The sequence below is a fragment of the Heptranchias perlo genome, chromosome 23 (assembly GCF_035084215.1).
Source record: "Heptranchias perlo isolate sHepPer1 chromosome 23, sHepPer1.hap1, whole genome shotgun sequence".
In the NCBI taxonomy this organism is placed as follows: domain Eukaryota; kingdom Metazoa; phylum Chordata; class Chondrichthyes; order Hexanchiformes; family Hexanchidae; genus Heptranchias; species Heptranchias perlo.
Window position 1 is genome coordinate 27,904,192 of NC_090347.1, and position 23,714 is coordinate 27,927,905.

The following is a 23,714-nucleotide window of genomic DNA, read 5'->3' on the forward strand; positions in this document are numbered from 1 at the left end:
TTTAAATACCTTCCCGCTGGCTTTAATTTCTGGCGGGACTACCGGGTTCGGGAACGACGCGCGCACCCAGATGACTCTGGGTCGTGCATGTTTTTCAGCGTGTTGGAGCCGGGATTCCTGCCCACTCCAGGAGATCCTGATTTTCTGTGCCCCCAGCGCACCCGGTCTTCCGTTTTAAAATTGAGCCCCATGGAAGGAAAAATCATGATATTCCTCAACTTTTTTAAAAAAACGATATCAAGTTTCTAAGCGCCTGTGAGAATACATTGCTCCTTTGATTATGTGGAAAGGAGCAAAGGTGCATGTTAGCAAAAGTCAATAGCAGAAGGCTACAGCATTACATATTCATGGTTATAACTGTTTACAATGTAACCTTAAACTGTAAATAAGGTTCAACTAAATTACACATGGTGGTCATCTTACTTACCAGTAGTTAACTGCAGATTACTATTTCTTGATAAACTCCCAATGATTCTGTGACGAGTCATTACTTTATCAATGGCATGGAGGGCACAGGCCAGGGCTCTCACACTGAGAGCTACTATGGACGGCGGGGGCACAATTAGTAACATAAAACAAACTTGACTTAAACCACAAAGATTGCAATATATAAAAACAATAACCCAGAAGGGTAGTTTTATAGTTGATAAAACTGTCCAAATACTTTGACAAGACTGTTACCTTATCATCACTTTAAGACATCTCCATGTGACTCACTTCCAGGTATCCATTATTAACTTCCTGCACATGGCCTGCTGCCATCTCGCACTTAAGCAAGCGAGGACAATTAGACAGAATTATAATTTTTTTCTAGGATAAGACATTTAGATGCAAACAGACATTTCACCAATCATAGTCTGCGGATGTCTCAAAAATTATCCAATACTCCAGAGTAGCTACTGCCGATTTGAGAGATTTTTGAGACCAAACGTATTTGCATGGGTCGACAGCCACGGCTTTGGCAAGACTACTTCTAGCCGGGGGGAGTTGAGCATCGGCAAAGACAAAGTCACTGAATGGGAGAGAACGCATCAGAGGATTCTGCAGTCCAGTCTGATTAATATCAGTTTTTATTCTAGCTGTATACTCAATTTTACTTTAAGAGTCATCGCTGTGAAAGATTTATATACAGAGCTCGGGCATTTAGGGCAGCAATAGTTGTGAAGCTCTCAGTTTCTTGACCATGTAGGAGAGATTTTCATTGCCTGTGACTGTAACGAGCTCCATTTTTTTGTGTGTTGCATTTTGAAATGAGTGAATAATTTTAAATAATCTATAAATAATTCAGTTTTAGCTTTATGCAAAAATAAACAAATCGTTCTGACACATCAATCAATTTGAAATTGTTAACCACTTCAAATGGTCGATGAGGCACTATAGTTCTGTTTGTTTCGATTTTCGCAACATGCTACATGCCACAGGCTGGTAGGTAAGACAGAGATATCCATCTACAATCCTCCATATGATTCTCTACACAAGGAGTAAGTGATCACAGATCACAGCTATGCCTTTGTGAGGGAGGTACACCCTGGTCACCCTCACAGTTCCAGCAACCAGTTTAGGAATATCATGGACAGAAGCCTGTGAATTGTTTGCCTGGCTATCTGTGTGACAAGGGGAATGGGAGTAAATCAGACAAATACATTTAAAAATGTATCATAAAGCACAGCACCAAATAATTCAATAATCATAAGGGGAGAAGATAATAAAACTAAATATATACACTGTTAAAGTTGGTAGAGGTATAAAAATATCTCAATGCAGCCAATTTGGATGAATAGAATTTACAATTTTTCTTAGTCAAATGCAAGTGCACTAAAACTTGTAATGTACTTAATTTCTAGAATGCAAGAGTTTATGGTAGCTGTACCTGTAGCCTAGAAGTGTTGTCTGCTGGGGTGTTAGTATTTACTACTGGTATGTTGTATGACAGAGTGTCAGGGCACTGCACTGCATTTATAATTCCCCACACACCGAGTTCACAGAATAAGACAAATAAATTGCATTCAGATGAACAGTCAATGTAAGCTCCTGCTGTTTGCCTCAGAACAACATGCTCAAAAGTAGAATTATCTGGGGCCAGAAAGCAGGTTTGGTTGTAGGGGGGGGGCGGGGAGCAGAAGTTACCTGGAGGGAATAAAAAACTGCCTTTCATTGGTTTCTTGGTGATCTTTCAAATGGTTCTGGTTCTCACAGTTTAAAGATTTTCTAGCCCTCACAGTGTTGAGATACTTGGCTTGCTGCGAGTGCAGATCAGAAAATCACGAGCCTGCAACTTTCTGTCCATTGAAATCAATTGATGGAAAATGATCGACAGTTCATCCATGATCTTCCATACTCACAGCAGACCAGGTACCACAATACCAGCTAGGACCCGGAAGATCTGCCCTAGGGTTTTAGTATTCATCCATTCTAAAATAGGAGCCGTGTCATGGTTTACTTTTGATTGTAACGGCAAATAATGAATAATGTTTTACGTGCTAATTAAAAATCAAAAGTGCTTTTCATAGAGCAGACTAAATAGATTATTTTTCACTGACTTAAACAAATAGTTATTTACATGAACGCTCTGGATGGTAGTTCCCTCTCGTTAACAACTGAGTTCAGTCAGATATGAAGACAAATGTTGTAATGCTGACTCATACACTTGGAAGTTACTTGAAATATTATGGCAAATAGTTTCAAAAGTTTCTGACAAGTCAATCAGAACAAGATACATAATGACAGTGACTGCACTTCAAAATTAATTCAGTGTTTTGAGATGTTTTGATATGAAAGGTTGCTGTTTAAATGCAAGTATTATTTATTTATTCCAATAGTCAGTCTTAATCCATGCAATGCTTTCATATGATTTTGTTGAAAGTAATTAAGTTTCTATCAAATCATGCACTTTATAGAGGGTTTCAGTACACCATGGGCACAAGATGTATATAATTAATAGTAACACTTTAGAACGCCAAATATTTGAGAGTGTATAAAAGGGGATACACATACATGGTGCATGGGGAAGAAATACAAAATATACCATTCAGCGCTTTCTTATCCTATTAACTGACCAGCACTGAATTGCAAATTTTGAACCAAGAATGGCACTGACAACGTCAATGCAGAAGTCCACTGGTTAGACCTTCTCAATTGAGGATATTGAAGGAAAAGAGGTACAAAACTGCAAGACAGAGTAAAAGAAACCTAAACTATCCAGAAGAATATAATGCATGGCCATTTGGATTATAAAGCCTCTCCTTTCAACAGGCAATGTGTAATCCAGGTAACCATGAACAATGATTCATCCATTTACCTCAGGGAAGTAAGAGTAGGTAAAACTATCAAGATTATGAAGCTCTGTCAAATTTCTCCTGGTCCTCAAAACATAATCAAGGGAAAGTTCTAGAATATCAATTTAGCATTGCAAGCTACATTAAAAGAATGGGAGAGATTCGGAGATTTTGATATGCAGAGCGTTGTTAAGGCATCCAATGCTCTACCAGAAACAATGGTGGAAGCAGAATCCATAATGGCTTTTAAAAGGAAGTGAATATCAGAAAAATAAAAAAATGTAAAGGTTTTACAGAATGTGCAGAGGAATTGGACTAAATTGTTAGTACTTTTACAGACCCAGCGCAAGCAATCAGCTGAATGGCCTCCTTCTGTATTATTAAATTCTATTATTCTATGATTTATTCCACTCTGGCTAGTTCCATTCCCCAGATAACATTTCCACAGCAAAAATCACATTGACAACCTATGTTTTTATTAGTGCTACAATCTTCAATTCTATTCTTGACCTGATATTTATTTCTCTCACATGCTCTCGCTTGAGTCTTGTGAATTATACATTTGTGTTGTCTTGTTCAATGGTTACAGTTTAGCAATGTCATTTCTAGCTAGGTTATCCAGGGCCTGTCAGCATTTTAAACACTGTATCATGCCTCCACTCGGTCTTTTGTTCTACAATTAAAACAAGTTCAATTCTGTGAGCCTCTCTTTCAAACATAGACTATCAAGCACCAGGATCTTGCTCATCACTTGTTTGACCCTCTCCAATATGCTGATGTCCATTTGATGGCAAGGAAGAAAAAAATGTCAAATATAACCTTACCAATGAATCATATTAATGTTTTGATTATGGTCAAATGCTCTACAGCAATCTCACATTGACGGCAAACTTTCCACGGTTACTAATCATACCCAACATTTTTTCTCCACCAAATGTATACACACACCTCATGATTACAATACCAATGTAGGGTATGTAACCCACTTTAAAATCCACCTGCCATTTCTTAGCACATTCAATTAATTGCTCCATATCCCTTTAATACGAAAATGACACGCGGAGAAAGACCAGCTGGTCCATCAAGGCTGCCCCACGCTCATAATGGCTGGAGCATCATAACTAGATACTTCTTGCCTCCCCCCTTGAAGCCATGTAATCTCCTGAGAGAGGCAAAAAACCAGAAGAAAACGCAGGTCCAATAAGGGACAAAATACTCTGGAAAATTATTGTAAATGCTATCAATCTCCCCTACATTGGTAACCTTGCCACCCAGCTTGGTACCATCAATACATTTCTAATATTACTAGAAGCAACTTCCTCCAAAATTGTATAAGAATAGTACAATGCCCAAACTAAATATAATTTCATCGTCACTGGTCAGAAAGTCAGAGTATCATCATTTTTTTTCCAAATGATGTTATTACTGAGTTGTACAAAAGCATACAAATGTTCTCAGGTCATGGTACATTACCATCAATTCATATCCAGTAAAGAATGCAGCTCCACCCAAGAATGGATTATTCCAGAGTCAAACTCTTGTCCCAGCCCAAACAATGCATGTCACTGAAACCACCTAACCAGTTAATCCAGCTCAGAATCGACAATGAATTCAGCACTTCAATTTGTTAAGTATGCTCCACCTTACATATTAAGGACACACCCAGCAACTAATAAAAGTAACAACTTGGTTCATTTTTCTTTCACACCACCTGAAACATAAAGGCACAAGATTTTCTTTTGTACCATGCCACTGATTATTCCATCCAGTTAAGGCCTCCACCCATGAGAGCAAGACAGCCTTTATAATTTGCCATTAAAATCATTGCTCTTTGGTTAAGCTAGATTCAAAACATGCTAGAACCTTAGTTTCTTCATACTGAAATTACTAAGTAACATTAATTTGGGGATTTTTCACAAGAGTTAATAGCACATACATTTAAAGTGTCTTCTCTCCATCCTCTCTGCCCCAACCCCAATGTACTATTTGGGCAAATACAACTTATTTCGTCACTGACCTGCTAAGCAAAAAGATGCAAACTCTTCTCCTCTCCCCCACACACCGAGTATAAAAAGTTGTCAGCCCAACAGGATAAATGATCCCAAACCCCACCCCCAATGAGAAAGAGCATAAGAAGCAAAATAGACACACACAAACAGAACAGTCAGGGAAATGGAACCCTGACCCCTAGAGAACAAAATGTCACCAAAACTTCAGCAACAATTATCAGGACAGATGTTTACTTCTAATCAACACTGTCGTGCTTCTTAAATGTAAAAGGCCATTTCAGACTAATTCAGATTCCCACTTATGATTCAGTGCTCACCTGTAGTGTTCCCATTAACTCTGATCATGATTTAGAGTGAGGCCATTAATTCTTAGCATAATTTCTTAAGGAAATCAGCACAAAAAAAATTGATAAATAATTGAGATTTCCCAAATTTGTTATTACACTTGCAGCACAGCAATACTTTAGGTACAGGATTGAAGACTGGTGCAATACAAATAATCAAAGAAACATTGTGTACTTTTGATGCCATCAAAAACTCTTGCCAAATTATGTTTTAATTTTTTAAGACGTTACTTGTATTTGACCTTTTTGAAATCTATTATGGGAGTATTACATTGCTGAAAAATGAACTGTTAAGTTGAGGCAGACATGTAAATCACAAAATTTACAATCTGATAACTGACTAAACCTTCTAGAAAGAGTATGCAGAAGTAAACAAAATTAATCTGATTATTTCAGTAAAATAAAAAGAAAAAAACTGCTAATGTTGGAAATCTGAAATAAAAACAGAAAGTTGGAATTACACAGCAGGGTAGGCGACATCTTTAAAAAGATAGGTTATGACCTAACGCGAGTATGTAAATTAGGCATAATTTATGCTATTAGTGATAATTATCCTCACATTTACACCCAGTCATAAGTTGCCTTCTCATTTTACAGATGCTGATTGATCTGCTCCGTATTTCCAGCATTTTCTGTTTTGATTTCTGGTTATTTCAGTCATGTTCTGAGGAATGAAGAGGATATTATATATATTGGCTAGTTAACACACATGTATTGGCTGAGCCATGTAATCTGAGTGCATCTTGATCCATTAGCAGCCCATGTGGTATGGTAACAGAACCCTGCAAGAAACCAAACCTCATAATTAGCCACAAGTAGGACTGGTTAATATGAACAAACCTTCAGTAATCAACAGATGTAGGATGAAAATAATTGGTTCACACATTCTAAGCAATTGTGGTTTTGTTTGATGTTTAGAAGCTATTTTGTAAGCCACTTGACATGGTGTTTTAATATACAAACACAAAGTGATATTTTATTCAAATACAATACCCAAAATACCTTAATTTAATTATTTCAAATATTACTTTTGATAGAAACAGTTTTAATTCATATGTAGCTCAAGAGACATTCCAACAAAGCCAGCCTTCCTTCCCGTGATATTCAGGCAGAACCCAAAATGGTTTGGATCCTTAACAAGTCTGTTGTGTCATTTTTAGGGAAGTGCTGGAAGACCTTGTTGGTCAGACTGTTGACAGCTGTTGTCTATTATCTTTAATCATTTCAGTACACATGGCCTAAGGAGAATTGATTTGAAAGGTCTTGTTATTTTGAATTCACTGGCCTAGAAATTCAATGGCACTGCACCCAGCATTCAATATGGCAGGCATGGCACTACCCCTTACTACGCACCAGACGTGCATCACGTGCCAGCCATATTGGTCCATATTGGTAAAGGCAGAAAAAGAGTTGTCCAGGGCCTGTGCCTGAACCAGGCATTAGGCCCTTTGCATATGCAAATAGGGATCAAACGCCTGTTTGAGGTCCCCCTTGTAAAATTGGGCTGCCCTCAACGCAGTTGGCACCAGGCCGACTCAGTTCAGGAATTCACTGCCTACATGTAGGCTAACAAGCAGTTCTTATAGGGACCCCTGGGGGCTGCCACCAAAAAGTTAAGTGTTGAAGACCATTGCTAGCCCCCACTTGGTCCCCTATGAATCGCTCCCCTCCCTGTCCTGATCGCTGCCCCCTCTCTTCCCCCGATGGCTGACCCCTCCCTTTACCAATCGCTTTCCCTGCTCTCCTGGTCATCCCTTCCCTCTCAATCGCTTCCCCCGTCCTCTCCCATTTACCCCATCTCCCTATCAATCACATCCATGTCCACCGCACCTCCCTCCCCCCCCACCCCGGACGTACCTGAGGGGAGTTGCAGACGACACAGTGGCCATAAATTGAAATCCTCTTTGCTGATGAGCTGCCTGGGGATGCCCAGCAGGGTTCTGCAGCCTGCCAGTCTCAAGTAAATGAGATCAGAGACCCAATATCAGGTGGACCTTGGGCCTACCTGTTCAACACAGGAACCGATCCCTGCACCCAGTTCACACTGACAGGCCAGCACAAACCAATTTCTACGCTACTATTTTAAAATTATGTATATTTTACTGTAGATGGCATTTTTATTTCATTTTTTTAAATGAATGTGCATGCCCCACCTGCCATATTGGATGCAGGGTGTGGCGCCATTGAATTTCGAACCCAGTGAATTCAAAATAACATGACATTTCAAAACATTTCTTGTTAGACCATTGATTAAATGATTAAAGATAATAGATAGCAGCTGTCCACAGACTGAGGAACAGGGTCTTCCAATGAAACCTTCATGTTTAAATGTTTTTCTCTCTCTTTAGACCACTGCTTCACTGCCTGGCCAAAAAGGCACACAAGCAAACCAGTTCTACTCCAAAATCTCGACCCATTAGAGCCCAATAACCAGCTATTAGGAAGTGCAGAGGAATGCCTGGAGTAACTCTTCTTCCTTTCCTCCTCCCGTCTTTTCCCATTCTATGAAGAACAGAAGAAAAATCAGGGATGAGAAAAATCAGGGATGAGAAAAATCAGGGATGAGAAAAAGCCATTCTCCCCATTAACACTCACCTGTCCATCTAGCATATTAGTCTCGTATAATGGTATTTTCAATAACCCCAATATTGTTGCCTTTATTACCTTGTTTGATAAATAATACCAAACATGTATCACTTTATGAGCAAAGAATTTTCCTGATATTGGTTCTAAATTTATGTTTCACAAATTTCTATCTCTGTCCTCTGGTCCTAGTTCCTTGGCAGTGTTAATATCAGTCTACTGTCTAGAATTTTATGTACTTAGATGAGCTTCACCACCATCACACCCACTGTCTTTCCAGACAGTTAAGCTTACAAGAGTCTGCTCACCCTGCAGCACCTCCTACAGCAAAGCCAAGATCGGGAAACTCACTGCACACAGAAGTGCTGGCATAAACCAGACCAACCACCCACTGCCACCTTAATTACATAATATTCAGTCAACTTACAGTGCCAGTGCTTTGTGCTTAAAGATGTATAGCAAGCTACAAATTAAAATAATTAGAAAGAAGCTCTAAGCTACCTTAAATAAAAATAAATAGTGTCAATTTCCACATTGAGCTGAGAATTTATTTAATGCTTAAAGGCCAGAAAAATGAGTGCAGCCACCCACTGCAGTGTTCTGGAAATAATTCTACATCCCGGACTTCTTTTGGATATTGGGCCAGATCTTGCTGGAAAAAATAACGGCGTGTTAACGACACACGTTATTAATTCGCAAATCCGCCAGCAAGTTGCGAATGACCAGAACTTGCTGGTCAATTTACACTGCTCCACCATTTGCTTCACACAAACGACATCTCGCCCTTAGCCTCCCTGTTATTTTTAAGAACTTGCTGGATTTGCACATTAATTACCCATTAAACTCGCCAAAGAAAGTTTAGTATGGTAATTAAGAGTGTAAGTATCTCTTTAACAATGTGATAATTGTTAACGTAGTACCAATAAACCTCTCTGGCCCAGAAAGGGAACAATTTAAAGTGTTCAATCTCATTCCTCCATGTAGTCAATTGTCATTAGAGATTTTAAAAATGTTAAATCTTATATTTTTTTCGTACCTTGCCTTTCTGTCTGCTTTTTCTCTATCTTAATCCAATCTTTCTTTCCCTCTCTTTAATTTTCTTTCTGTACCTGATTTGACTGTAATTCACCATCCTTCTCTGTCATTCCTCTGTTTCTATGAAAACTCACATTTATTGAGACTGAGCCCAGGGAGTGGTTTAGAAATGTTGACGCTGAGCTGAGTTCAGGACAATGTGCCCTGTGAGAAGTGCCATATACACTGAGCCCACTGCTCTATGTGCGATCTTTCGGTTTGGTTCAGGCAGTCTGTACTGACCAGTTTTGACGTTTGAAGTCCAAGTACAGATCAGCTCTTAAAAGGTTCCCAGTTCAGAGTTTTCACCTTCACAAGGAACCAGAGTCCAAGGAGATAGGGAGAGAGATGGTGCCTATTAAAACTGGCATTAACTGAGGAGCCTGATCGCACTGTATGAAGTGCAGGGGATTTCTGGCTATGGTTTCAGGGTGAATATCAGCGGGTTTATGATTACTACTAGTTACAGGTAGGATATCAGGGCACTACACTTATTACTTACTACCAGTTACACATAGACTATTAGTGAGTTATTGTATTACTGTTGGTTAACATAAGAACATAAGAAATAGGAGCAGGAGTAGGCCATACAGGCCCTTGAGCCTGCTCTGCCATTCAATCAAATCATTGCTGATCTTCAACCTCAACTCCATTTCCTGCCCGATCCCCATATCCCTTGATTCCCTTAGAGTCTAAAAATTTATCTATCTCAGCCTTGAATATAGTCAACGACTCAGCATCCACAACCCTCCGGGGTAGAGAATTCCAAAGATTCACAACCCTCTGAGTGAAGAAATGCCTCCTCATCTCACTCTTAAATGGCCGACCCCTTATCCTGCGACTATGCCTTCTAGTTCTAGATTCTCCAGTCACGGGAAACAACCTCTCAGCATCTACCCTGCCAAGCCCCTCACAATCTTATACGTTTCAATGAGATCACCTCTCATTCTTCTAAACTCCAAAGTATAGGCCCATTCTACTCAACCTCTCCTCATAGGACAAGCCTCTCATCCCAGGAATTAATCCAGTGAACCTTCGTTGCACCGCCTCTAAGGCAAGTATATCCTTCCTTAGATAAGGAGACCAAAACTGTACACAGTACTACCGGTGAGGTCTCACCAAAGCCCTGTACAATTGTAGTAAGACTTTGTTACTCTTGTACTCCAACCCCCTTACAAATGAAGGCAACTTGCCATTTGCCTTCCTAATTGCTGGCTATACCTGCATACTAAATTTTTGAATTTTCTGACCCAGGACACCAAAGTATCTCTGGACACGAACATTTAATAGTTTCTCACCATTTAAAAAAAATTCTGTTTTTCTACTCTTCCTACCAAAGTGAATAACCTCATATTTCCCCACATTATACTCCATCTGCCACCTTCTTGCCCACTCACTAAACCTGTCTTTATCCCTTTGCAGACTCATTGTGTTCTCCTCACAGCTTACTTTCCCACCTAGCTTTGTATCATCAGCAAACTTGGATACACTACCTCTTGGTCCCTTCATCTAAATCATTAATATAGATTGTAAATAGCTGAGGCCCAAGCATTGATCCTTGCGGCACCCCACTAATTACAGCCAGCCAACCTGAAAATGACCCGTTTATCCCTACTCTCTATTTTCTGTCCGTTAACCAATCCTCTATCCATGCTAATATGTCACCCCCAACCCCATGAGCCCTTATCTTGCGTAACAACCTGTCTTTTGAAAATGCAAATATCCTACATCCACTGGTTCCCCTTTATCTACACCACTAGTTACATCCTCAAAAAACTCTAATAAATTTGTCAAACACGATTTCCCTTTCATTAAACCATGCTGAATCTGCCTAATCATATTATGATGTTCTAAGTGCCCTGTTACCACTTCCTTAATAATGGATTCCAGCATTTTCCCAATGACTGATGTCAGGCTAACTGGCCTGTAGTTCCCTGTTTTCTCTCTCCCTCTTTTCTTGAATAGCAGCGTTACATTTGCTACCTTCCAATCCGCTGGGACCATTCGAGAATCTAGGGAATTTTGGAAGATCATAACCAATGCATCCACTGCAGTACTAGGTAAACTAATGGGTCTAAAGGCTTACAAGTCCCCTGGACCTGATGGCTCGCATCCGAGGGTCTTAAAGGAAGTGGCTACAGAGATAGTGGATGCATTGGTTGTAATCTTCCAGAATTCACTAGATTCTGGAAAGGTCCCAGCGGATTGGAAAACCGCAAACACAACATCCCTATTCAAGAAGGGAGTGAGACAGAAAGCAGGTAACTATAGACCAGTTAGCCTAACATCTGTCATTGGGAAAATGCTAGAATCCATTATTAAGGAAGTAGTACCAGGACATTTGGAGACTCATAATACAATCAAGGCGAGTCAACATGGTTTTATGAAGGGGAAATCATGTCTGACAAATTTATTAGAGTTCTTTGAGGAAGTAACGGGCAGCGTGGATAAAGGGGGGCCAATGGATGCAGTATATTTGGATTTCCAAAAGGCATTCGATAAGGTGCCACATAAAAGATTACTGCACATGATAAGCGCTCATGGTGTTGGGGATAATATACTGGCATTGATAGAGAATTGGCTAACTAACAGAAAACAAAGAGTCGGGATAAAAGGGTCATTTTCAAAATGGGAATCTGTGACTGGGGGTGCCGTAGGGATCAGTGCTGGGGCCTCAACTATTTACAATATATATCAATGACTTGGATGAAGGAACAGAGTGTCCTGTGGCCAAATTTGCTGATGATACAAAGATAGGTGGAAAAGCAAATTGCGATGAGGACACAAAGTGTCTGCAAAGGGATATTGACAGGTTAAGTGAATGGGCAAAAATTTGGCAGATGGAATATAATGTGGGAAAATGTGGAGTCATCCACTTTGGGAGGAAAAATAAAAAAGCAAAATATTATTTGAATGGAGAAATACTACAAAATGCTGGGGTACAGAGGGATCTGGGTGTCCTCGTACTTGAAACACAAAAAGTCAACATACAGGTGCAGCAGGTAATCCGGAAGGCAAACAGAATATTGGCCTTTATTTCTAGGGGGATGGAGTATAAAAGCAGGGAAGTCATGCTACAACTGAACAGAGTGCTGGTGAGACCACACCTGGAGTACTGCGTACAGTTCTGGTGCCCTTATTTAAGGAAGGACATACTTGCATTGGAGGCAGTTCAGAGAAGGTTCACTACGTTGATTCCGGGTATGGAAGGGTTGTCTTATGAGGAAAGATTGAACAGGTTGGGTCTATACTCATTGGAGTTTAGAAGAATGAGAGGAGATCTTATTGAAACATACAAGATTCTGAGGGGACTCGATAGGGTATCTAAAACTAGGGGACATAGACTCAGAATAAGGGGTCGCCCGTTTAAGACGGAAATGAGGAGGAATTTCGTCTCCCAGAGGGTCGTGAGTCTTTGGAATTCTTTACCCCAAAATGCTGTGGAGGCTGAGTCATTGAATATATTCAAGGCTGAGTTAGACAAATTTTTGATCAGCAAGGGAGTCAAAGGAAATGGGAAAGGGCGGGAAAGTGGAGTTGAGGTAAAAATCAGATCAACCATGATCTCACTAGATATCGGAGCAGGCTCGACAGGCCGAATGACCTACTCCTGCTCCTATCTCTTATGGTCTTATCATCACTATCTCTGCAGCCACCTCTTCAAGAACCCTCAGATGTAAGGGATTTATCGGTTTTTAGTCCCATTAGTTTCTCAAGTACTTTTTCTCTATTGACAACCATTACTTTAAGTTCCTCACTCTCATTAGCCCCTTGGTTCCCCACTATTTCTGGTATAGTTTTTGTGTCTTCTACTGTGAAGACAGTTTAACACTTCTGCTATTTCCTAATTCCCCATTATAATTTCTCCTGTCTCATCCTCTAGGAGACCCACATTTACTTTTGCTAATCTCTTCCTTTTTACATACTTGAAAAAACTCTTACAATCTGTTTTTATATTTCTTGCTAGTTTACTCTCATATTCTATTTTCCCCCTTATGAGGGTTATGAGGGGAATCTGAGTGTTACCAGTATTACTTAGTATATACCTTTATATGGTAAATGCAATAATATTTGTGAAGTCATGTGATCAGATGTCACGTGATCAGACCTCAAATGATCAAGCATCACATGATCAGATGTCATGTGGTTAGAACATCAGGTGATCAAACCTCCAACCAGAGTTGGCAACCCTATCCTACGTGGATGCTAACTTGTAAGAAACACTGCATTTATATAGTGCCTTATCATGTCATTGAAATATCTTTAAGTGCTTTACACAGTGAGTTGGTTTTGGAACACAGTGACTTTTGGTGTGTAATGAAATGTCATCTATATATCTTTTATACATTAATATTCCATTAGTTATAATTCTTAAGTCTCTAAAATATATAGCACCAAAAGATTATAACAATTTTTCTCAATCTTTCTCAAGATGTTCACATTCAAGTTGAAGGTATCATTTGACCATTCACAACCTCTACCTACAAAACTATTTTTCTAAAACGAATTTAAAAGATTGCTATTGAGAACAAGAAATTGTAGCAAAATAGAAGACCACATTTATATGAATTTTGGGTAGTTCCACACTGCAGTGTGGCAGCAGTGTTTTTTCAAAATCCACCTTATTTAATTCCTCATTTACAAGGCACATATGCCTAATCCAACAAGCCAACCATAAAGTACCACATATCAAATGCCTCAAAGCAAACATTTCCATTACTGTAACAGCTTCACGAGGGCTGACTGTTCAACTACAGGAGTTTCCTAGGTTTTTTCCTGTTACAGGAGAAGGATGTGCAATTTACACATTGTCCTTTTGCCAGTTCCATCCGGCATTATGTGAGGAATTTAGGGTAACTGTTCACTTAAAAAGCACTGAACATTTCACTGTCACCCTTCCTTCATTTCTAGTTCTTGTGGTCAGACAAAGCTTTGATTAACTGGAAGCATACATTAACAGAACACAACAATCTTTGATTATTATTTTTTCATTCGTTCATGGGATGTGGCATCGGAGCAAGGCCAGCATTTATTGCCCATCCCTAATTGCCCTTGAGAAGGTGGTAGTGAGCCGCCTTCTTGAACTGCTGCAGTCCGTGTGGGGAAGGTACTCTCACAATGCTGTTAGGTCGGGTGTTCCAGGATTTTGATCCAGCAACGATGAAGGAACGGTGATATATTTCCAAGTCAGGATGGTGTGTGACTTGGAGGGGAACATGCAGGTGGTGGTGTTCCCATGTGCCTGCTGCCCTTGTCTTTCTAGATGGTAGAGGTTGTGAGTTTGGGAGGTGCTGTCGAAGAAGCCTTGGCGAGTTCCTGCAGTGCAGCCATGGTGAGCCGGTGGTGGAGGGAGTGAATGTTTAAGGTGGTGGATGGGGTGCCAATCAAGCGGGCTGCTTTGTATTGGATGATGTCGAGCTTCTTGAGTGTTGTTGGGGCTGCACTCATCCAGGCAAGTGGAGAGTATTCCATCCCATTCCTGACTTGTGCCTTGCAGATGGTGGAAAAGCTTTGGGGAGTCAGGAGGTGTGTCACTCACCGTAGAATACCCAGCCTCTGGCCTGTTCTTGTAGCCAGAGTATTTGTGTGGCTGGTCCAGTTAAGTTTCTGATTAATGGTGACCCCCAGGATGTTGATGGTGGGGGATTCGGCGATGGTTATGCCGTTGAATGTCAAGGGGAGGTGGTTAGACACTCTCCTCTTATTGTTATTATGATTAATTATTTATGATATAGTATAAAAGAATTATTTTATATTTTTCTAGAGCTTAATTTTAACCTAACCCATCCATTGAGAAACTAACAGGATTGGATAGAATGCTGGTTTTACACCCTGCCCAAAATTACTGACCATTGACAATGGAGAGTAAAATCGCATGGGGTGTAAAACCAGCATTGCACCTGATCTAGTTGGTTTCCCGACGGGCGAGTTAGGTTAAAATTGACCCTAATATTTTCAATATCACTTCTTTACTTGACCAATGTTGTTTCTATTGGGAGAAATTTAAAAAATCTTTAGCAACAATTTTAACCAGACTGTGAAAAGCTGATCATTGATATTTGATGATGTCAACACAACACTGAAAGCTTTAAAAATCTGAAAGCTTTATTTTTTTCTGTTAAAAAAATTGGATGAGAGGATATCACAGATTTCCTCAATGGCATAATCGCTTCTTCAAAATAATATATTTTAAATCAGTTCGATGCAAGAAAGCAGTCATCTCATTTTTAAAAATGTACATTTTGTCACATATCTGGCTACTGCAAATCATAATTGTATGACCGAAGGGATTGAGGTGTTAAAAGTTCAAGTTGAAGAATTTGTTAAATTCAAGTTGAAGAATTTGTTAAATTCAAGTTGAAGAATTTGTTAAATTCAAGTTGAAGAATTTGTTAAATTCAAGTTGAAGAATTTGTTATTTAAAAATTACCTCGGAATCCTACCAAAAATAAACTCACAGACGCTGAAACTCCTCAGGAGTTCTACCAATCTCCTGTCGTAACTCTAGTGATGCCCAGTGGAACCCTCATAGAAATGCAGGGGATCCAGTTCCATCAGGTCCCCACCATTTCTGGGAGTTTCTACATTGACTACAAGGCAAATGACAGGCTGGGGGCAGGGACTCCCTAAAGCGGGACCCATCCGAATAATAGCAGCTGGTTACACCAAAAGAGATGAGGCATACCAACCTTTGCAATGGTATATGTGCGCCCCACCAATATGATCCAGACCTGGTAATTGGTCTGGACCTCTGAAGAGGATTTTTTTTTAAAATTCTTGGATTGGCCGCCTTGCTCAGGGGCCGAATGAAACACTGGCAGGTTCAGGAAGGGGGAATGCCAATGTTTTTAGACTCGGGGGGTAGGCAGGCGCGCAAGATGCTCCCTAAGTGGCACCTGCGTAACCGCTGGGGTTGTTGCCTATGGAATTTCAGGGCCACAATCTATTATTTATATTTTAATAGTTCTTTAAAGGAGTTAGTGGTAGCACCTTCAGTCTGTAGTCCGAGGATTATGCGTTCAAGCCCCACTCAAAGGCATCAACAGATAAACTTGTGCAGTACTGAAGGGGTACTGTCCTTTGGACAAGATGTTGAACCAAGGCCCCATTTGCCTGTTCTGGTGATTCATGTAATTCATTGGCTGTGAAGCGCTTTTGGATGTCCTGAGGACTTGAAATTAGACACAAAAGATCTATTCAAGGGGCAAGGAGTTCTTCAGGTGTCCTGGCAAACATTCCTCCCTTAACCAAAATCACCAGAAGCAGATTAACAGGTCATTTATCTCATTGCTGTTCGTGGGACCTTGCAGTTTGCAAAATGGCTGCCATGTTTACCCACATAACCGCACCATGTAATACCATCTATCGAAAATTCCTGATAGCAGGATAAGGCAAGTTCTTCCTTTTTTAAAAGAATAGAATCAGAAATAATCACTGGAAACATAGCTGTAAGGTAAAATTACAGACAGCATTTTACAATGCAATTTTTATACCAGTCTCTTGTTCCTATTTGTTGTTTTGGGGCTGGACTAAACGCAGGTGTGAACTAAACCATTTGGCAGCTGCACCAGTTATTCAGTGAGTAACTGAGCCATAATATTCAGGGAAGTCCCCGGAACCAGGCTGGATTCCCAATCTGTTCTGTGTCAATTTGGGGCAGTGATAGGGACTCCACAATTTCCCCCAGTGACCCCTGTAATAGTGAAAGGAAAGTTGGCTGTTACAATTGGCCATAGTCCTCCTGAATTAGGGTCAGGAAAACCAGCCAAGGTTCCTAACCCTGATTGCTGTCCAGCAACTTCTGCTGCAATTGTACATGAGTGATTGATAGATTCTTACCACTCACTCAGAAGAGGAAATAAGGAGAAAATTGGCAAAGAAAAAAAATTGCATAGGGCTTCAGGTCTTTCAATAAACTTTTGATTTTTATGAATACTGAAAATTTCAATGTTCTAATCTTAAAAAAAACAATTTTCAATATGATGTAAGTATTCAAAGCATATCCAGAAACTCAACGCACATAAATCTTTACCGTTAAACCCTACAAACAGCAGTGGAATTACATTGCAAATACAGTCCCTACCGCTTATAGCGGGCACGTTCGTGCACACACGATTTGCCCTCTATATGTGACGGCTGGTATAATGCAGTAGCGTTAATAAAATTTAAAAATAAAGCAGCAGCAACAGCAGAGATTCAAAACAAATTTCATATAACACAGTACTGGTTGGGCAGTAGAGAGTTAACGGCAGTGACCGAATCTGAGAGTTCACGGCAGTGACCTAATCTGAGAGTTCAGGTGCTAACAAACTGCTGAAGTTCCACCACCACGGTTTATAAAGCCAACACTCAATGGAGTTGCTGTCTTGTAATTCACTTCCACCAACCTACCATCTCCTGTGTTGTGGATGTGGCTTTGGAACATTCTTCTAGGATATCAAATCTGTACTTTAAATTGTAGAGGAAATCGAAGCCTAGGGGAAGTAAAGTCTGCGAACTAGTAAGTAAGCACAGCTGTTTCTGCCCGAAATAAACGGAGCACTTAAGACGCTGTGGCCGGCAACTCTGAAACAGTTTTAACCTTTTCCGACTCCAACTTATTGCACTTTGGGTAGGAAATGAAATGGTAATGTAATTAAACACTAAATCATTATCTTTATACATCTTTCCCCAATCCCCACCACACACAGCAATTATCTTTATAAACACTTGTTCCCCTTCTTGTAACAAAAATAATTCTGGCCAAAACAGATTACAGAGCACAAAACAGAGTAGTAACAATCCATCTTATAATAATTGAAACAAGCTGATGCTGGGTGAACAGAATAGATGTAAACGCCCTGAAAATGTGATGTCCTTCCAGCAGAAGGGCCTCAAATTAGGCCGGGCACCAGATAGGCTGTATAACGTGGGAGTTTCCAATTGGCTTTGTGAGCGCAGAGCCTCCACCTACACCACACAAGGCCATCAGCATAAGAGGGGACGGGAAAACCAGCCAAGGTTCCTAACCCTGATAGCAGTCCAGCAACTTCTGCTGCAATTGTATATGCCAGGAGTCCCTACATCGCAGGGACCCGGTGGAGGTATACCTGATGAGACCAGGCATACTTTGCTAACAACTAGTAGAAATGGAGCCCTCCTGAGGGTCCAGGAAGGGATCATGGCCTGGACCTACAAAGAACAAGCCAAGTTTTTCTTTCAAAAAAATGTGGCAGTGACCTTCTGTTCCCTGGGGGCCCGCATACCCTGGTCTGGAACTATTCAGCCACAATTTGCTGCTTCTTTGGTAGATGCCCGGATGCACCCTGAGTGACACGGGCACCCACCATTTCCATGTTAATGTGAACCTCCTGACCCTACAAACTTTGACAGGGTCTTGGGCACTTACGCTGGATGCAGTTCCCCACCCTCCTGCAGATTTTCAGGACCAATAATGCAATAATCCAGACACAGGAGGAAATCTTTGATTCTGCCACACTTCAATCTCAATGAAATTCATTCCAAAACAATTGAAGGTTGAGGGATACATAAACACTCGCACCATTTTATCAACATATACTATCACATACACGTTAAGGCGATTATTGCTTTCTTCTGCAGCTCCTTTGCGATTAATGTTAGAATGTTTATAGCATCACTGAATTTATATGGGTTTGGGTGGAAGGATTAAATACAACTTTTGTTTAAAATGAATCTAAACATCGGCATTGAATCAAGTACTATCTGATCAATTTCACTCAACAACCAAATTGTTCATTGATGTAACATATTACAGATATAAATGGTGGAATCTTGCTTGTTACTGTATTTTTCTAATCCCAACTCGAGTCCCAGTTACAAAGAATTACATAGAATCTGCAGCACAGAAACAGGCCATTCGGCCCAACTGGTTTGTGCTGGTGTTTATACTCCACATGAGCTCCTGCCACTCTAATTGCCCCCTCCCACCTTGCCCCCATATCCCTCTATTCCCTTCTCCCTCAGGTAAGCATCAAGCTTCCCCTTAAATGTGTCGATGCTAATGTGCAAATCTGAAGATCATTGCACTGAGACAAAATTTTCTAATATCACAAGTGTGCAACCGCTGCTTTAAACATTGAAATACTGCTTGAATTTCCTAAATGAAAGGTGATTAACTATGATTCATTACTGTTGAACTTTCAAATTAGAAATTACTCAGTCCTGGATTTGAATAAAGTTAAAAGGTCAGCAAAATATCAGTTTGCATTCAAATTTAACGTTCTTAGGGGGCACTATTTTTTTATTTCAAGATATACTTTATTTCATAAAATGTAAGAATACACACTTCAATGTAAATATGCAATTACACTTCAAAACAATACAATAAGGATCGTAAACACTCTGATCCCGCCATTACAATTCAAAACACAGTACATATCTTCTAATACATTCTGTACAATACAAAGTGGGATGGCCTTACACAGTGATCTTTCCCCATCGTGCCTTTGCGTAGGCCGCACCTCGCTTCAGTGCATCTCGCAGCACGTACTCCTGGACCTTGGAGTGTGCCACTTGGCAACACTTGGTCGTGGACAGCTCCTTCGGCTGGAAGACCAGCAGGTTTCGGGTGGACCAAAGGGCCTCCTTCACTGAGTTGATATCTGTCTCGGTGTGCATTCTGAGGAACAGCCCATAGAGCACAGCGTCCTGTGTTACTGAGCTGTTGGGGATGAGCCAGGACAGATACCAATGCATCTCTCTCCACACCTTCTGCATGAAGGGGCAGTCCACCAGGAGGTGGACGACGGTCTCGACCTCGTCGCTGCCTCGAGGGCAGCTCACGGTGGCGCTGAGATTCCGTGCGTGTCGGAAAGACCGCACTGGGAGGGCCCTTCTCACCACCATCCAAGCAATATCCTGGTGCCTATTGGTCAGTTCTGGAGATGAGGCGTTTTGCCAAATGGCACTGATCGTCTGGTCAGGGAACTGCCCGATTGGATCCACCCTCTCCTTTCCCTGCAGGACTCCCAGAACATTCCGTGTCGACCACTATCTGACGGCCTTGTGGTCGAAGGGGTTCCTCCTCAGGAACTTATCCACCTGGGACAAGTGGTGGGGTATGGTCCAACTGGACAGGACGTCCTGCATCTGCTCGGCCAGCGTGGCCGGACCCAGTCTCGTCAGTGTGGTGGACAAGTAGAAACTCAGCACGTAGTGACACTTGGTGTTTGCATATTGGGGCTCTACACACATCCTGAGGCAGCCACATGAGGGTGGCCATCAGGATCAGGGTGGCATCGGGACGCCCTCCCCACTTTGTCTGGGGGCTTGTACATGGTGTCCCTATGGACGTGTTCTACCTTGGGCCTCCAAAGTAGAAGATAGCTCGGATGACTGTGACAGCGGGGAATGGGCCAGAACTTGGCCACTTAGAACAACCTTATCACCAAGTTCCTGACAACCATGAAGTGGGAGCCCACAGCCCCGCCCCCCCCGAGCTGCTGTTTGGCCTTGGCGACCCACTCCTCCCCGTTCTTGGTACAGGCCTGGGGCCCCCCTGAATCAGATCCCCAGCATCTTCAGGTACAAAGGATCAGGTCTCCCACCTGCCAAAGAACATGGCCTCGCTCTTACAACGGTTTACTCTGGCCCCACACAGCCGAATACAACTCAACTCGTAAGCCATCGCTTCCGGGAGTTCTGCTCTTCTCGAAGGACTGGACGGCCTTATGTCAGCTTGTCCAAAGTCAGCGGCCGGTCCACACTCTCCCGCTCGCTGTCCTCTAAGACCTCAGAAGCCGTGCTGTCTGTGGGCTTCAGGTCACACAGCCTGGCATAAAAGCACTTGCTAATCCTCAGTATGTCGACCTGCAAAGACATCACCGAGCCGTCTTCCTCCTTCAGGCTGCTGATCACAGGAGGTCTCTCTGTGCAGCTTCTGGAAGAAGCGCGAGCACTTCACGCCCTGCTCCATGGAGCGGACTCTGGGCTGGAAGATGTTCTTTGAGGCCTCGGAGGCAAAGAGTGAGGCTCGCTAGCCCTTCACGTCCGAGTTCCTCCCCGACTTCGACCCCCATCGACTGGTACTATGGTGATGCTGAGCCAGCACTGAGTGCTATCAAGTGGAAGGACACAGGTTCAGTCTCCCATTCTGCTTCATTCCCAACCTCAGCTGTGTCAAGCTGAGAACATCAAGCAAAGGCTGCAACATATCCCAAAAATTATGTTTTTGTCATCCTCTCAATATTTAGCATTCTTTAGTTCACCCTGGGTTGGGAATTGGGTGCAGCTGGGATGGCCTATTCAGGATGACAGAAGAAAATGAGGCAAACACTTTCAGCAAATAACATATACATGATATGTTGCCTGGTACCCTTTTATTGCGTGATATTTTTAAGTGCATTGAGCTAGTTCCGAATTTTATTTACATTTTATGGAAAATGTATGAAGCAATCTGGAAAAATGGGTCACATGGAATCTCAGTTAAATTGCAATTGTTAGTTCAACTTTAACATTGCATTGCTAAAGTATTTCAAAACTGTAAGTCATTTTCTACATTGGTCTGTATACGTTGCATGAAATAACGAGGTCGCATTAGGATTTCAGTTTTGCCATCGTTATTCACAATATTACATGTCAAATTTCCTCCATCTGAAAAGGTCTATATCAGATCGTATCATTGGAACCACATTGCCCTCTTTCCCTCATATATCGGTAATTAAGTCTATTTTTCTTCTTTACAAACACGAGTGATTGAACACAAAGCGTCCATCGAACATATTGCGTCTGACGTTCGCACCTCTGAGCGATATTGGCGTGTCCAGGGCTCGTTGCACAGATCATGGTTTAAAGCAGTAATATTACGATGTCGCACCCATGACGAATTATGTTTGCGAACGCAGGAACACACAAACACTTACGCCTCTACTCTACAAGTGGAGGGGGAAGGGCACGCGTGCAAATCGAGTCACACGTACAAAAAAGAAAAAAATGCAGCAAATGTCCAAACCTTGCTCATTTTTTTTTTGCTTTTCTTTAGTGCAGGTACCACCTAAGACGTAAACATGTTTTTAATGCCACCTTGTGGAATGCATTGTGCACAGAAATAAGGTCCCTTTGTAGAATTAGTAAATTGATTACAGTAAATCTCGATATTCTAAGAAGAAAGCTCGCCTAAAAATGGTATCGCATCTTTTTTTTTCCTGGTAGCAATGCGCAAGGTGTATTAATATTTTTTTTACATCAACCACGCCTCCCACTTCAGCCTGGGGATCAAGTCCCAATACCGCAATCCTGTAACAAGACACGTCCAATTCCCTTTCCAAACCCTGACACATTTAATGACCTTAAATATTTAAGATTTCATTCATTTTCCATATGCATCACATAGCGTTCAAAATAAACCGACGCAAGATTGTGTGTGTTTGTGTTTTATGGAAGGGGGGGGGGATGTTTTTCATTTTCCCCAAATTGTGGCACATCACTGACAATTTTATAAAAAGAAATGGAATAAGACCCATGTCCTCCGCCGTCACTGTCTGGACACTTTCGTTTTCAGCGAAGCATCTTCTGCCAACACCGGCTTCTCGTTAAAGAGACTGAACGAGGGTGCAGCAATAAGAGGGGGGAGAAGAGAGAGAGAGAAAAAAAATAACCCAACCAGCGCTGCATTCCTGAGCTAAACTCTGCAGTCGGGCACATCGCTCTGGCGGGGCATGTTTCCAGTGTGCGGATGTCAGACATTATTCTTGTTATTTTTTTTTTAAATATGAAGATTATGGGTAATTAATATATTGCAATTTTGCGCCTACCTGCCCACCGTCTGGTTGGCGAGCTGTCGCATCCGATTGAACTGCTTCTTCATCATTCACTGGGAAACGAGCCGGTGGAATAAAAGACGCACGAACATTTCATTGATAAAAACCCATGCAAGCTGATCGCGGGGACGGTAATCCTTCGCCTTTTTTTCTCTTCTCTCGGTCACACTACGTGGTGACTGGCATTTTATTTTTTTTTCCCCTTTTATTTTCCCCCCCCCTCCCCTCCCCACCCCCAATCTCTCGTTACTTTTCCTCCGCTCTGGTGACAGCAGTGGCGGCGGCGGCGGCTTCGTCCTCCCCCGGTTTCCCTGGGAGCGCTTGGACCATATTCTGCCCTGGGAGGCAGTGCAGCCTCCCACTGCGCACGCGTCGGCACACGGCACGCATTGTGGGATCTGAAGTTCCAGCGCCCCCTCCTGTCTGATTGGCAGAGACGGGAGCGAGGGGAGAAAAAGAACTACAGCTCCCAGGATACCTTGCGCGCCGTAATTACTGAAGCATGAGCCGCGGAGTTCCGTATTTTATAGATGGAGATCCGCAGTCTGCAATAAATCAACAATGCAACCGTGAAGGATATTTTTTCCATATGAAATGTTAAACTGTCAGATGCTGAGTGACGATCTGTGTATTTTCAGTTTTTATTTACAA

At 41.7% G+C, this 23,714-nt stretch overlaps 1 protein-coding gene across 9 annotated transcripts in view; it reads right to left on the bottom strand.

The window, feature by feature from the left end:
• arhgap44a (Rho GTPase activating protein 44a) overlaps positions 1–23,394 on the bottom strand; it is a 290,103-nt gene extending 266,709 nt beyond the window's left edge. For 3 of the 9 annotated variants that reach the window (XM_068004263.1, XM_068004267.1, XM_068004270.1), the window contains exon 1: positions 23,058–23,392. In XM_068004263.1, coding sequence (XP_067860364.1) covers positions 23,058–23,113 — 56 coding nt within the window. In that variant the 5' untranslated portion in view covers positions 23,114–23,392. Of the gene's footprint in view, positions 1–23,057 lie in introns of all 9 variants that reach the window. The other 6 variants (XM_068004269.1, XM_068004262.1, XM_068004272.1 and 3 more) reach the window with 4 other exon arrangements.
• Positions 23,395–23,714: the final 320 nt, after the last annotated feature.